This window comes from Meriones unguiculatus, chromosome 6 (genome assembly GCF_030254825.1).
Source record: "Meriones unguiculatus strain TT.TT164.6M chromosome 6, Bangor_MerUng_6.1, whole genome shotgun sequence".
Taxonomy (NCBI): domain Eukaryota; kingdom Metazoa; phylum Chordata; class Mammalia; order Rodentia; family Muridae; genus Meriones; species Meriones unguiculatus.
In genome coordinates, this window is record NC_083354.1 from 78,962,934 (window position 1) to 78,979,845 (window position 16,912).

At 36.5% G+C, this 16,912-nt stretch overlaps 1 protein-coding gene across 4 annotated transcripts in view; it reads left to right on the forward strand.

The window, feature by feature from the left end:
* The window catches only part of Adamts6 (ADAM metallopeptidase with thrombospondin type 1 motif 6), a 263,176-nt gene that overhangs the window by 146,392 nt on the left and 99,872 nt on the right, over positions 1–16,912 (forward strand). For all 4 annotated transcript variants that reach the window (XR_009592406.1, XM_060385684.1, XM_060385685.1 and 1 more), the window contains 2 exons: positions 9,448–9,593; positions 11,556–11,619. Coding sequence is in view for 3 of the 4 variants with exons in the window: in XM_060385684.1 (XP_060241667.1) it covers positions 9,448–9,593; positions 11,556–11,619 (210 nt within the window). In the remaining variant the exon portion in view is untranslated. The remainder of the gene's footprint in view (positions 1–9,447; positions 9,594–11,555; positions 11,620–16,912) is intronic.

Consider the following 16,912-nt stretch of genomic DNA (forward strand, 5'->3'; position numbering starts at 1 on the left):
TGTGTAGCCTTGGCTATTCTGGAATTAGCTCTGTAGACCAGGTTGGCCTTGAATTTACAGAGATCTGCCTGCCTCTGTTTCCCAAGTGCTGGGATTAAAGGTGTGTGCCGCCACCACCCAGCTATATTTTACATTCTTAATTTGGTAGACTTTCAGATCCCTAAACCCTTTTTTCAAATGAATTCTACAGAATTTTAGTATATGCATTCAAAGTGAGAAATGCTCTGGCTTCAAGTGCTCTTTGTTGGGAGCTTCTTGCCTGTCTTCCCAGACCTTACCAGCTCATGACATTCCTCCACAGGCTAACTTGAACTCCACAAAAAAACTACGTAAGAATGCTTGTGAATTAAGATGCCAATTTTACTCACAACACAACAGTATACTGTCAGATTTTCAATATGGTGGCTCTCATCACCTAGAGCTAATATAGAAAGCAAATCTTAAGTCATTTTCCCAGAAGCATAGAAGATGGATAATTTTAGGAATGGTACTGTTAAATCTTAAAATAAAGGACCTATGATGAGAAAACTAAATGTAGATTCCTAGAAGGACAATAATAGAAAACCATTTAGGATACCTTCAAAGTGTCTACAAAAAAAAAAAAGAATTTATTAAGTGTGATGGCATTATTTGTGAGACATAAGAAATGTGGGCTCTAAGCTAGCCTGGGCAATTTACTGAGACCCTATTCAATTAAAATTTAAAAGTGAGTGTATGCTGAGGATATCCCAATGAAATTAACTCTTTACTTGGTATGTATGAACTACATGGCAAGTATGAAACACACATGCTTGCACACACACATACACAAACTTTGATTTTTTTATAATTTTTATTTTTTATATTAATTACAGGTTTTTTACTTTGTATCCCAGCCGTAGCCCCCTCCCTCCTTTATCTCTTCCCTGCCCCTCTCTAAGTCCACTGGTAGGAGAGGTCCTCCTCTCCTTCCATCTGACCCTAGTTTATTAGGTCTCATTAGGACTGGCTGCAATGTCCTCCTCTGTGGCCTAGCAAGGCTACTCCTCCCTCTGGAGGGAGGAAAGGTCAAAGAGCCCACCACTGAGTTCATGTCAGAGACAGTCCCTGTTCCCCTTACTAGGAAACTCACTTGGATGCTGAGCTGCCATGGGCTATGTCTGAGCAGGGGTTCTAGGTTATATCCATGCATGGTCCTTGATTGGAGAATCAACAAACTTTGAATTTTAAAGAAAGATTTTAGAGGACTAAATTAACCTGAATTTTAAAATGAAACAAAAAGCAAAGATAAGTGGGCTAAATACTTTTTTTCACTCATTGACTATATTTACTATTTATTTCTATGAATTTTTATTAAAAGTTGAATATGTTTATTGTTGCTAAATACAAATTTTATACCTAAAGCTTTTATTTAAGAGTTAAATGTTTATTTGGAAATTAAATGAGAACTCAGAACTCAGAATTTTGAGTCAGAAAAAGAAAAGCCATACAAAATCCTAGTGGCAAAATTAAAGTGGAAATTTTAGTTGACCTGATCAACCTTATGGTTAGTCTAAACTAGCCATGTAAATATAGGTGACATTCCCAATAATACTAATGGCAATGATACTATTTTAAAAGTAATTTTAAGTAATTAAAAGTAATTATACTATGCGATTTTTCTGTTGAGAAAAACCCCAAAGAAGCAGGTACTGTTTTAATATCACTTTACAGATGAAGAAAGACTGAAGAAGCCAACGCTACACAGCGCTTTTATACCATACCTGCGGCTTCAGCACTGGCCTTTCTAATCCACAGCTGAAATCCTCCCATTTTAATATATCTTCTGATAGGGAATTGTGTGTATTGAAAAAAGCAGAATTGCATTTCTATAGAAATGAAATAGATCAATAAGCATGAGGTAGGCAGAAGCAGGTGGATTTCTCATTTATCAAGATGTAATGGTCAGTTGTCTAGTAAGAAATCATAGTAAGAAGTCAATGTGGACAGAATACTGCACAAATAGTGTGTGTTTGTATGAAAACTGATAAAATAATGGTAACCTTCATAAAAGAGCAAACAAACTTTTACCTACTTGACAGTGATAATGGAATGAGGCAGTGAGACGGGAGTGCGTTTTTCATGGGCTTTCTCAATATCATTGCTTAGCATTGTTATGTGCCAGGCTTACACATCATCACCAGCAGCAGTAGGTGCCGCACAGCAGGCAGATGGCTTCAGAGATGCAAATGGAATATCCACAAATTACAATCTTAATCTTGAGTTTCAAAACTACTCTCAGCAAAAGAATAAGAAGTAAGCTATACACAATCTAGCCAGCCAAGCCAGTGAATAAAAACCAAAGCTGCTCACAGTTGTCTGAATAATTTTTTTAAAGAGAGGAGTTAGAAATGTCACTTGAGCGATAGCATATACATAGCCAGAGGATTGGATCTATGATGATCTCGTCAAACTCTGGCTGCAAAAGTTGTGGGATGCTTGCCCGGAGGCACAGTTCCACAAATGTTCCACAACTGTTTCATGCACATTTAGCAGATGGAATAAGAAATATGGCCAAAAAATTAAAAACTGATCTTTGTGTGAGTCCTGGGGGGTCTGACATTGCTCTTACAGCCATTGGATGTTTGCCTGAATAAGCCATTCATGGACTGAATAAGAACCATATGGTCTGAATGGATGTGCTCAGGGACAGTAGCATTAACTAAAGGGGGAAATTTGATGAGCCCAGACAGTGTGCTGGTACTGTGTGTCCACGGGTCAATCTCCTACAAATCAATCAATGTAACTTTCAGCCAAAGAACTTTATTTGGATATAGCATTAGCAATAACCCCTTGGGTAAGAATTTGGGATGCTGTGTTTGATGAAATAGTAAATAAGGATTTATTTGTATGAACTTCAGTGGTGGCATTGGCATTGTTACTGAACAGGATATTGAGGATACCCAAAACCGAATCCTTATAATCCCTATTTGTAACCACAAAGTAAATTTCAAATATTTGGCTTATTGCCAGAAGATTCATTTAATGATTCTATAAGATTCAATTAGAGATATAGGACAGCATTTGGGTTTACATGTAAGTGACATTGATCCTTAATATCATTACGAGGGAAAATAGGTTTGGATTAGAAAGAGATTACTATACTACTTTTAAAGCACTGGATATATGGCAGGGCACTTGCAACCTTATTTTTAATTTACCTAGGGTAGAATTAATATGTTTTGACTAGACACCAAATAAACACACAGAGCGAGGAGAGAATAATTCTTCCATATGCCCTAGAAATGTGAATAATGTGGATTACAAGTTCTGGTTGGGAATCTGGGCTGAAATGTAGCCTGAACAGCCACAAATGTAGCCCGCTCAGTGTGGAGGAAGACTGGACTTTTCAAAGTGTGGTGCCAGGGCTTCTGCACTTCTGATTTGAAACTGCTCTGTATTAAGTCACTTTAGGATTTCTTTAGAGTTCTCTTATTCCATAATATGCTAATTTGATCCAGTTCTGTTTATACCAAGATATTTTTTGATTATACCCTAAAATGATTTTAGGTAAAATGAAAAAAAAAAAAAAAAAAGGAAGCATTGTGGTTCACACCTGTAATTCTAGCACTAGGGAGGCTGAAGCAGGAAGATTATCATGAATTCTGGGCCAGGCTCAGCTACAAAGTTAATCCCAGTCCTTCCTGCCTACAGAGTAATATTATCTCAGTAACTGCCAAAGACAAAAACTCATTTGTAAATACTGTAGAATTAGACAATAATACAATGTAATAATTCAATAGTAAGTGATGTAGTTTATAAATTATGGCTGTTTTTAAAGAAAATGTTTAAAAGAATCACTGCTTTCTAGATAATGTTTTAAAAATATTGAATTTAAAAGAAATGTGAAAAATAAGAAGCAATATGGTATTTATCTTGCAAATATGAGTTTAATTTATCTCACCTTTTTATTTTTAAATTTAATTATATATATATTTATTTATTACAATTTATTCACCTTGTATCCCCACTCCAGCCTCCTCCCTCATCTCCTCCCATTCCCACTCACCCTCCCTCTTCTCCCCATATGCCCTTTCCCTATGCCCGCGTAGGGGAGGACCTCCTCTCCATCTATCTGCCCCTAGCTTATCAGGTCTCATCAAGGCTGGCTGCATCATCTTCCTCAGTGGCCTAGTAAGGCTGCAACTCCCAGGGGGAGGTGATCAAAGAGCCAGCCACTGAGTTCATGTCAGAGACAGCCCCTGCACCCCTTACTAGGGAACCCACTTGGAAACTGAGCAGCTAAGGGGCGTCCTTGAATAGGGGGTCTAGGTCCTCTCCATGCATAGTCCTTGGTTGGAATATCGGTCCTTGCAGGGCCCCCTGGACCCAGGTATTTTGTCTCTGTTGTTCTCCTTGTGGAGTTCCTATCCCCTTCAAGTCTTTTTTTATCGCCCTCTTCTTCCATAAGGATTCTGGCACTCTGCCCAAAGTTTGGCTATGAGTCTCACTGTGTTTTTTGATACCCTGGTGGGTAGAGTCTTTCAAAGGTACTCTGTGGAAGGTTCCTGTCCTGTTCCTTGTCTTCTACTTCTGATGTCTATCCTGTTTGCCCTTCTGAATGAGGATTAAGCATCTTCCCTAGGGTCTTTCTTGTTTTTTAGATTCTTTAGGAATATGGTTTTCAGTATGTTTATCCTATATTATATGGCTAATATCCACCTATAAGTGAGTATATACCATGTGTGTCTTTCTGCTTCTGGGTTACCTCACTCAGGATGATCTTTTCTATTTCCCACCATTTGCCTGCAAATTTCATTACTTCCTTGTTTTTATTGCTGGGTAGTATTCCATTGTGTAAATGTACCACATCAACCTAGATGTCCCTCAAATTTACCTCAACTTTATGAATTTTATTAAGTATATTTAAATTAGCAGAAGGAAGACCAAATATCCAGCTTAACCTAGATAAATGAGTATATAGTAACAAGACAGCTAGAACCATCCAAAATTACTAGTTTGGTCATAACCTTTAAGAGTAAAGGTTAGAAGCTAGATTGCATCTATGTATCTAGCTTTCATAGTTTAAAATGAAGAGTATCCTTCTGAAAATAGAGCGTTTGTTGACAACTTTATGATAGAGAAATAATAGAAATAAAATACAGCACTTAAAAGTTTCATCTTTTTATTTAATTTATTTTTTTAATTAATTACAGTTTATTCACTTTGTATCCCAGCTGTGGCCCCTTTCTTATCCCCTCCCAATCCCATCCTCCCTCCCTCACCTCCTCCCATGCCCCTCCCCAGGTCCACTGATAGGAGAGGTCCTTCTCCTCTTCCATCTGACCCTAGCCTATCAGGTCTCATCAGAACTGTCTGCATTGTCTTCCTCTGTGGCCTGGTAAGGCTACCCCCCGCCCCGCCCCTTAGGGAGAGGTGATAAAAAAGCAGGCCACTGAGTTCATGTCAGAGACAGTCCTTGTTTGCTTTACTAGGGTACCCACTTGGAGACTGAGCAGCCATGGGCTGCATCTCTACAGGGGTTCTAGGTTATCTCCTTACCAGGTCCTTGGTTGTAGTATCAGTCTCAGAAAAAAACACTGTGTTCAGATTTTTTAGTTCTGTTGCTCTCCTTGTGGACCTCCTGTCTCCTCCAGGTCTTTCTCTCTCCCCCTTCTTTCATAAGATTCCCTGCATTCTGCCCAAAGTTTGGCTATGAGTCTCAGCATCTGCTTTGAAACCGTGCTGGGTAGAGTCTTTCAGAGGCCTACTGTGGTGGGCTCCTGTCCTGTTGCCTGTTTTCTCCCTCTTCCGATGTCTGTCCCATTTGCTTTTCTGAGTGAGGATTGATCATCTTACCCAGGGTCCTCCTTCTTGCTTAGCTTCTTTAGGTGTACAGATTTTAGTATGTTTATTCTATATTCTATGTCTAGTATCCACTTATAAGTGAGTATATACCGTGTGTGTCTTTCTGCTTCTGGGTTACCTCACTCAGGTTGATCTTTTCTAGTTCCATCCATTTATTTGCCTACAAATTTCATGATTTCCTTGTTTTTAATTGCTGAGTAGTATTCCAATGTGTAAATGTACCACAATTTCTTTTATCCATTCCTCCGTTGAGGGATATCTGGGTTGTTTCCAGGTTCTGGCTATTATGAATAGAGCTGCTACAAACATGGTTGAGCAAATGTCCTTGTTGTATACTTGAGCTTCTTTTGTATATATGCCTAGGAGTGTTATAGTTGGATCTTGAGGTAGTACTATTCCTAATTGTCTGAGAAAGTGCCAGTAAAATTTACTGATGGTCAACTTGACATTACAGGTAATACTGAATGGTGAACATATATACTATTACTATGATTATTTTACCCATTCTTCCTTATTATTTAGCTTTGTGTTATGATTTTTATTAACTCAGTGAATAATTATAAAAACCATATATATATATATATATATATATATATATATACACTAAATACCTTCTAGAAAACAATTTATGGAATACTATGCTTTGTGTAAGGGTTAATTAATGATGAGAAAGCTAGGGTGGAGGATCGGAAGGTCAGAGTAAGCCTTGGCTACACAGCAAATTTAAGGCTATTCTGTTCTACATGAGATCCTGTCTCTAAAACATTTATGCCTCCAAAATCTCCCAAATTTGATGAAAATTGAACGGCATGTTAAAAATTCAATAATGCTTTTATCTTTTACTTTAAGAGGTTTCTTCATATAAATTTTGGAGTAGAAACCAAGAGAGGATAATGAAATATAAGTCATGCAAAAAGAAATGTAAAGTATTCGTAGAGAGGAAGAAGACTTGGGAGAGCTGGGGTCAAAAAAGAACAGAGTATAATTACATGTATATGTATGTATATAATGTGTATATATCATATACATACATGAAAATGTTACAATGAAAACTCAATTTTATATGGTAATTAAAAATTATTTTAAAATTTGTGTGTAAATATGATGGGGATTGAACCTATATATCTGGATGCTAACCATCTATTCTACCACAGAGGTCTACTCTAGCCCCAAAATAAGGTTCAAAGGGAAAGCAAGAGAATTTATGTGATTGTCTCACTGCCCTAAATTTTTGTGAGCATCTATAGTAATACTGTTAAATACTTTAAAATTTATATCTTTCAGTATTCTTATGGCCCTCACTATTCTTTTATCCCAAGAAAAAAATTAAAAAGTAAAAAAATTTCTAGAATCAAAGGGAAGGGGAGGACAACCTCCCTTATCAGTGGACTGGGAGAGGGACACGGGAGTGGAAGAGGGAGAGTGGGCCTGGGAGGGGAGGAGGGAGGTACAGGGGGGATATAAAGTGAATAAACTGTAATTAATTAAAAAAGGAAAAAATTTCTCTACAAATCATATGTATTCTCAAGGAAGTCTGAAATGACAAGGACACAAATATGAGTTTCTTTTCCTTAATCTTTTCTACCTCCTTTGTGACATATTATAGTGACTAAAACATCACTCAAATTATACAATTTAACTATAATAATTCATCTAATAGCTTTTGCATATATATTCTAGATACCAGGTAGTACTGGAAGCATTCTTCATTTCAACAGGGAACCAGTGACCATGATAATGCTCTTCACTTCTAATATGTTGCTACATGTTGCTATGACATCTTTAAAATGTGGTTAGTCTGATGAACAGAATTTTACAATTTAACAGTAGCCATGTGATATTCTCAAGACTCTTCCATTCTAAGGAAGGGAGTGAACAAAGAAGAAATTCATAAGATAATAAAAGTAATTTCAAATGGTAAGATGATTTAAACAGCATACATACTGTTCCATAATGGAAAAGAAGGTCCTGGAGCAAGAAAGGATGATAAAGTACCTTGTCAAAATAAGAGTAGTCCTGGAAAAAGCTATCTGTTGAAATGGTACTCGATTCGAGGCTACACAACCAGAAGACAACTATGTAGAGCTGGAAGCTGAGTGTGATGGCACAACCTTGGAATCCCAGGACTTAGGGTCAGCCTGGGGCTATGTGCCAAGAACTTATCTTGACTAATTAGGTAATAAAAAGGACTAGGGCTATGGCTCAGTGTAGAGAACCTAGCAATCTCTTTGATCTGTGGGGTCAATTACTGGGAGAATGCTACTTGAAAGATAAGAAAATGTGCTAGTGAGGGAACAAGCTTAGAACAAGGAAGGAAGGAAAAGGGGGGAAAAAAGACAGTGAGGTGAGCCTGCTGCTTTCGATCAAAGGACAGGAGGCTAAAGAAGGATAGAAGCTCTCCATCAGCAAGTCTAGGGTTAAAGGATATGGGAAACCACTGAGGTCCCAAAATATGATGCTATATCTTTAAAAACCATACCTGAGGGTTTATGTTTTTTTCCTGAGAAATAGTTTCTAGTGGAGAAAAATGGAGGCAGAATCACCAAGGGAGGAGCTACTCTGCCAGTTGGTAAATATAGGGTGGTAGTAATAGAGTGAATGTGAGAGAGTTCCCAGTGGATTTCAGAGGTATAAACCAACAAACTTGGTGATAGAATTAGGATGATGAAATGATTACTTTCTAGATATCCCATATTTTATGATAAAGTTGAATTTCTTATATAACTCTAATAACTTGCCTATTATCCATACAAACATATCACTTTCATAGCATAAATTTGATTTGTTAATGTTTGATAATTTAGAAAAAAAATGCACCAACAAAAACCTACAAATGTTTGTTTTGAAGGAAGACTTTTATTTTGACATCTACTGCAAATAAGATTTATCTTCCTAGAGTTATGAGCTAATTATGTGATGTCTGCTTTCTGATAAATATTTCTGGCTCTCTCCTTCGATGCAGTATATGTGGTTTATTATACAGGGTAAAGTTGAGCTGAATTCCATGTTCATGTAGGAGCCTTATACATGGCTAGTTTATGTAAGGGCTTTTGTGCCTATTCCCTAGTGTCTTGGCATTACTTTTATTATGTCTGCTCCTAGATGAAATGCCACAAAGCATTCTTTTACTATTGTAGCCTCAACCAATTTCTTTCTTTCTTTCTTTCTTTTTTTTTTTTAAAGAATGAACAATTACCATCATAAAGACTGGGGAACTTTCCATAGTGTGTTATCATTCCACAACTCTAATAATAGTGGAGTATAAAGATTTTTTAGAAGAAATTACTACAATATCTAAAAATGATTTTGAGGCCGATAGCTAACTCTATAATGAAAAACACTGAAATTCTGGAGGAGGAGAAACAAAGAAAAGCTGCCAAAGTCAGGGCTTTTAAAACTGGTACATGTTGGAAACTATAAATCTGAGCAGCTAAAGATAGTTTGCAAATCACATGCACCTTTCCCATTGTCCAAAAACAGTTAAAACTGTGGTCTGTACTTTTGAGATTGCTAATGCTTAAAATTGGTCTTTACCTGACTTTTATGAAAGTCTATGGACTTTTCTTTTCATAGCTCTCTATGCCTCAAAGCTAATTCTGTGTTTTCTGTGCAATTTTACAGTGGTGTTATCAGGGAGATTGTGTTCCCTTTGGCACTTGGCCCCAGAGCATAAATGGGGGCTGGGGCTCCTGGTCACTGTGGGGAGAGTGCAGCAGAACCTGCGGAGGAGGCGTCTCCTCATCCCTAAGACACTGTGACAGTCCAGCGTAAGTAGCTAAAGTAAGCCCTACGCCGGAGCCAACAAAAAGACACAGTTGGAAATGATTCAAAGCTGTGGTTTCACATGTTATCTGTAAAAACGTTTGTCTAGCAAGCCAAATGCTTGTCTTCAGAACATGCAATAGGTCCAGGAAAGTGAAGGAGCTTTGTTAGACTTTCTTTTTCTTCCTTTTCCCTCATTATCTAAGTAAAATAATAATAATAAAAAAGAAAGCAAGAAACAGAAATCTCAAACCTTTAAAATAGAAAATCATTGTCTGTCCAGAAAGGCTAGTAATAATCAAATCTCCTCTGAAAACTACTGAATTATGGATGAATCCAAGCCTGGCTTTTGCTACATTACCATTATTCCTAGGAAAAGAAGGGCTTTTCACATGTCACATAAAATTATTACTGCCACATTACTATTAAAAGAACCAATGAGAGTGCTTCAGGGGTTGAAATGCCTCGATTCACATCAGAAATCACAATGAAGATAATACTGCCCATGTGTTAAAATAGTTTCTGTTCATCATCTCCCAGAGCACTTTCCTCCCAGGGCTGTTCCACACAGGTCAGCCTGCTCCTCTCCCTGTCTCCAGCCAGGGTCCTCGTAGGACAAGAACAGCCTGTTAGCTGGTCTTTGCCAGCTCTATTCTCCATCCTACCAATGTACCTCCTACCATGTAAAGCACTATTACTTTATTTTACTTTTCCTTATTCTGTTTAAGACTTCTTGGCTCTGGCTGGCTACCTGCCATTGTGTCTAGAACTGAACCTGGGTACCTTTTTAGCTGCCTAGTATTTGCTGAAGAATTATATTATAAACTCTCTATCCACCCTACCCTACCCCCATCTGGATAAAGGATGGTCTAGTTTAATTTTTTAATTTGTTTTAACGCAGAACTGTTGGCTTTCTTCAAATGCCTCATTTCTATTCTTTTTATCTAAGCAATTGTTTCTTTATAGCAGTTCTGAGCTCCATCTTTCCACTGTCTAGCAGTTATTGCTCTCCTACCAAACAGAGATTCCTGTTATAATTCATAAACCAGCCATGACTGCCACCATACCCACAACCTTGTTTTGACTTTACAGTTCAATTTTCTCAAGTTAGTTCAAGCTGATCAATTCATTGGTCTTCAAAATATATTCCAAACCCATTAGTACCAGTGGACTTGATCCCTTTTTAAAGAAAGCCAAGCCCTTTTTGATCCCTTTTTAAATTCAGCATAGGCTGCTATAAGCTAATATCCCAAAATATGAACACTTGTGATAATTTGACTCGGGTATATAAGGAAATGACCTGGACCTCTTTCAAAAAGGAAGATGCTTTTTGCTTAATAATAGCATGTCCAAATGATGGCATATGTCCTTCCCTAATTCTAAGTACTTTAAGGATTAATTTATGAAAGAAAATATTTGATATTGTATATTTTATTATTTTGGAAGTAATATAATGCTATATAATGCAAAGCCATCTAATTTGTTAATTCGATGCTTTAAACCTTAATGTTGAAATGAGATGAAAATCATTTTTGCATTATTTACTCTGAACTGGATTTATTCTCAGGAAGTCATTAAGTGTTACCTCTTTGCTTCCCATCTGAAAGAAAAGATTATAGTTTTTATTGAATACATTTTAAATGGCTTTTCATTATAGATAAGTTTTTTAAGGTCATTATATTGAACTGAGTATTGTACTGTAATTAGGTATAATAATTTAATTTTTCCTAAGAATAAAAATCATAACTGTAAGTCTTACAAATTATTTGTATATGCTGCCTTAATTTTATGTTGAATAGCCACACTCACTGTTAACAATTATCATCATGATTGTTTTAATAATTGATAAAAATTCCACATTTTATAATCTTCTTACAATAAACTTTGGTGTTTTCATCAAGCAATATATGTAGCCTTTATTTGGATAGCTGTATTATAATCACATGTTTAAAAATGTTGCTTTGCAGACCTTCAGGAGGTGGAAAATACTGTCTTGGGGAAAGGAAACGCTACCGCTCATGCAACACTGATGTAAGTAACCCAAACTTCCTATGAACAGCCAGCTTACTCTTCTCCAAAGCAGAGAAAGCTTTAACTTTTGGCTATTTAATCAGAAATCCATGTGTGCAAGGGTCACATGAATTTCATAAAAAGCTAGCCTCAGCACTATCAATTCTATCAATAAGTCCACAAGAAAGCTCCAGATGGAAGGGCAGGTGTCTTCTCCCTAGAGGGGAGATTCACACATACCATGAATAACCCTGCCTCAACTCACAGCTTCAGTGCCACTATGTTTGAGTCTACAAGGATCAGTCGTGCCATACTTTTCATCTTGTTTTATGTTCCTCATAGTAAGAAGCCTCAGTCTCCGACATCATCGCTCATCTCTTGGCATCCAGCCCTCTAAGAGTCAACATTATAGTGTTTAGCCTCTTCTGTCCTGACTCCTGTCCTTGCCTTTGGCAAATATGAAAATATTTCTATGCCCCTTGCAATTCATGATCCATTATCAGCAAAATATTTTACTGTCTGACTTTTCTAAAATTTCCCTTATTTTTATTGTGTTACTTTCATCTCTGTTGTTGTGATGAAATACCCAGACAAAGAAACCCAGGGGAGAAAGGGATTGTATGAGGTCTGTTCATCATATTTGCACTAGCAATGTAGAAACAGAAATAGCACTGGAAGTAGGGCCACATTCCAAAACTTCAAAGTTAGCCCCCAGTGACATACTTCCTCTAGCAACACTCTACCTCTCACAGGTTCCATAACCTTCCCAATTAGCACCATCTTCTGATTTCATTTTAAAATTTTTCTTGTCATGCTTTTACTCCATCATAATGTTGACATGCTGTTATCAAGCCACAGACACCTTCAGTATTTGCTAAACCTAATGGTTGGTTGTAGTCTTCATCTTCCTACTCATTCTAACTTTTTGCTTATTCTGTTATTAAATTGTTTCTCCTCATTCTCCTTTGCTACTTTCTGCTCTTTTCTCTGAGTTCCTAATGTTAGACATTCCAAACTTAGTCCCTGATTGTTTCTCTGATCTAACAACACCCATTTTATTGCTGCACTCATCCAGCTTCAGTGATTTTGATACTGTTAAATATTACTCAATTTCCAAGTTTGTATCTTTCAATCTAGTTGTCATCTCTCAATACCAGGCCTGTACCGTACTACTTGACTAGACCTTTAATAAACATGCAGTATTGAGTGTCTACTTACATTGTCTATAAAGCTATTTAAACTATTCTCTATCCATGTTTTTCACCTCAGATGTTAGTTCCATCAGTGTGAACCAAAATACTAGAGTTTTTCCTCCAGTCTTACAATTCTTCCTCACTGTTCTCTATTTGTCTAATCACTCAGGAAATTCTGTTTGATTTTGTCTTAGAAATGCATCTCCGATCTGACAACTTTTCATTACTTTTTCTGCTTCTACTCTGGTCTGAGGTACTAATTTCCATGATCATCAATTGAATAGCCTTTTTATTTTCTGAAGTACTTGTTATCAAGCCCAGGACCTTACACATGCTTAAGCAAGTGTTCTCCTAGTGAACTTCACTGTCATCTCCTTTAGGAACCTCGTGTGTCAAGGTTGCTACCACTAATATAATGCTCTCCATATAGGATGCAGAGTAAGTGAGATTTTCCTCACTCTTTAGTCCCCTCCACCCCATTTTTTTCTTAAATCTGAACCATTATTCAAAAGCCAGCAAGATCTATACAATCTGATTTCATTGCTACTTTGCACTAATCTGTTAGAAGCTTCCTCATCATTTACTCTGCTCCAACTATATGGATCTCCTTCCTTAAACATGCTAGTCATGCTCTCTCCATAGGACTTTTGTTTGGACTGTTCCCTTTGCCTTGTGCACTTGTAGTTGTCTGTCTCTCTGTCTTTTTTCAACTGTTGCCTTCTCAGTTAGGCCTTTCCTGAATATTGTACATAAAATTGAAAACTGCTGCTCCTCTTCCCCCCTCTCCTTTTTTAAATACACTTGTTTGTCATATTTTATTCTGCTAAACTTAGATCTCAGAGTAACTACATGTATCTTCGGTTATAAGACTTTTCAAGTTACCAGCACCATTCATTCATTTAAATTGGATGCTTACTGTATATTTCCAAGAAATCACTCAAATTCAGGATTCACGACAGAGAATAATTGCAATATGTTGACGCAAGTCATATGTTATAAAGGATGTAGAACTGACACATGGCTAATAAGGAATTTAAGGATTCGTTGCCATAGAGAATGAAAAGGTAGTGACAATTAAAAGATACTGACAATAAAAAAACATTCTAAATGAAAGCAGAATGAAGTGCAAAGCCAGTTTGCTATTAGTCTGATATCTGTTCTGAAGCATTTAGAAGCCACTGAAAGAGCTATAGTTTGGGCTTAAGAAAACAGGTTGAGAAAAGACAAGAGGACAGCATAAGAGTGACTAGTTCAAGAAGCATTTAATGACTACAGTATTGAGAGAAAGGCTTCATAAAAGGAAAAGTGGAGTCAAAAAAGGGCTATTTGTGAGAAAACTAGAACCTGGCTTTAAACACCATAAAATAAAACCAAAACCAAAACCAAAACAAAATAAGACTAGTATAATAGAAAAAATAGAAATGGGTAGAAATCGAAATCGGAAAGATATCTATTTGAATTTATGATGTAACAAGTGAGCATATTCCCAGTGATGATAAGTCCACAAGGTGATGATGGCAGTGTATGCCAAACCTGAGTGAAGACGAAGGAATTGAAAGAAGTTCACAGCTAGTAAGACTGATGAGAGTCTATGTGCCATATGTTGCATACAATACTAAACTGCTGAATCCATGGCTCTTGGTTTCTGTAGTGGGAGTAACACAAAAAGAAGTGAACCATTAAAGCACCCAGAGAACTTTCACCCTGGTAATATTTACAGAAGAAAGAAGATTAAATTTTCACAGGGATTCATTCTGAAGAAGGAGATAGGACAAAAGTTATTCCAATGGGCTTTTGTTCCCTAAATCAACTTTATTTTATATATTATTAATTCTTTCTTTTGCCAGGAAGCTATATACTTACCCTTAAATCAATCACTAGTAAATAAAATAGATGTATCATAATTCATTTACATCACTTCTGATTTACCTTTAATATACGGTTTAAGGTCACTTTTCCTGAAAAGTAGATTGTTGAGTGTTGTTCTAATGATGACTCAAGATCTGGTTATACCTACCTTAGCTTTGTAAACCTGCCTAAATCATTATATATGATTGGTTCATTAAACACCCTTTACATGGGCAGGGCAAAATGAGATAGGCATGGCTAAGGTTCCTGGAGGACAGAGAGAATCACGGGAAACAGACAGACCGGGGGAGAGGAAGAAGAAGGACACCATGATGGGTTAGCATGGAGAAAAAAAAAAATCACATTTGCAAGAAGGAAGGACTCCAATAATGGAGTGAAAAGGCCCAGATGAAGAATATAAGAAAGTACCACAGGATTATGGATGGAAGATAATACAATTGAGGAGGATTAAGATGGGTGGCATTGGATAGAGGCTGGGAGATGAATGATAAGATTATTGAGACAATGTAAATAATATATCTGCCTGGTCCAAGGTAAATATGGGAATAATAAATCTAACAGATGACTATGTTTTGTTATTTATGATAACAGGTTAAATAATACCGTCATGATAACCATAGGCTAATATTAAATGTAGCCCAGCAGCCATTTTTAAAATTAATACAACAGTAGATTGCAAACTGTCAGAGTTATGTTAAGAAGAATCAGGAAATAAGAGACATTGGGTAAAGCACAGATATTCACTTCTGAACTCTTTAATTTCCACCATAAGCAATTAAAGTGTCAATTATACAAGTAATAGTAGAAGGGGCTGGTGCTAGAATCTTACTGAGTGCTTAAATGTGTATGTGACTTATTACTGCAATCATCTTCTATTTCTGGACCAAAAAGTATTCTTCCCATTCTCCTTAGTAGTGAGATGGCTTGGGATATTTAAAATCCCATTCTTTCAATATAAATTTACAAGAAGTTAGATAAGAATAAGCTATTGGTGTAATGTGTTCTCTTGTAAGCTTGTTTACGTAGAATAAAATTAGCTCAAAATAATGATCGCATTAACTTGTGCCACTAGCTAGTAGAGTACAACCTAAGCAGAAAGTAGCACTGTAGTACGACTCTTCCTTTTGCACACGCTTTGCGTCACAGGAGTCCTTGTGGGTTTCTGCCTGTTTTTATTTGTTGGCCTCTTGATCCTATAGCTCAATAGCCTTGACTTTTCCGTATTAACTCATTTTAATCTTTTCAAAAAAGAAAGTCGAATAAATTTATTTTAGTATTTTGTTGTTTAGAAATTTTCGTATTTAAAATACATGAACTGTCTTTGAATCATATGTCTTTAACCCAGGTTTTTAAAAGTCTGTCATTTTTACTGTGGAGTTTTGTGAAAGGGATTTTCAGAATTATATGTCAGATTAGATAAAAGAAAATCTGATATGTTAAAAATCTACCAAAAGGTCTCCCGAAACAAAGACTCTATTTTGTAAGACAGAAATCAGTAATAAATCATGAAGAGTGAGTTGATTGTAGCAGACTAAGATAAGTAAGAATTCATTGTGTTTCTGCTAGCAAAGACAGAATGAGGATTACAGTGAGGTTATTAGAGGGCTCTAATATGTGTCCTGTAAGTGACCTTGTTACTCTTTTTAAATGCATAATAGTTTAAATGTTCATTTTGCATATATTTCCCATTTGTCTGTTATGTCTGAACTACTGTGACTTAAAAGAGATAAAAACTACCTTTCTATCAGGTCAGCCTCGTTTCATATTGTGTTTTTCTATAACTCAGTCTTAGGTGCATTATATTTTATGACCCTTAAATGAGAGCTGAGTAAAAAGTTTCCAATTAGCTAGAATTAGATAGTTAACAATTAAAAAATATTTTCAAGTATTTTTGACTTGGTTATTTATGAGCTAAAATATGAATAATACAGATTATAAATTCATATGATCCTGGAAAATTTTTTAAAATCAAAACCCAGAATTAATGTCAAGCAGTCAAAGAGCAGGAGAAAAAGATTCTTTTGTTTTGTTTTTGTTTTTGGAGATGGTCTCATTTTGTAGCCCAGAATGGCCTGAAACTCAACTATGTATCCTACATTGGATTTGAATTGTTGGCAGTTCTCCTGCATCAGCATCCCAAGTGCTGTGATTCAAAATGTGAGCCACCATCATATCTAGCATCAAAGTACTTATTTGTTTAGAGATTAAACCAAGGGCCCAGTGTGTCTTTGGTACAAGCTGTAGTAGTGAGC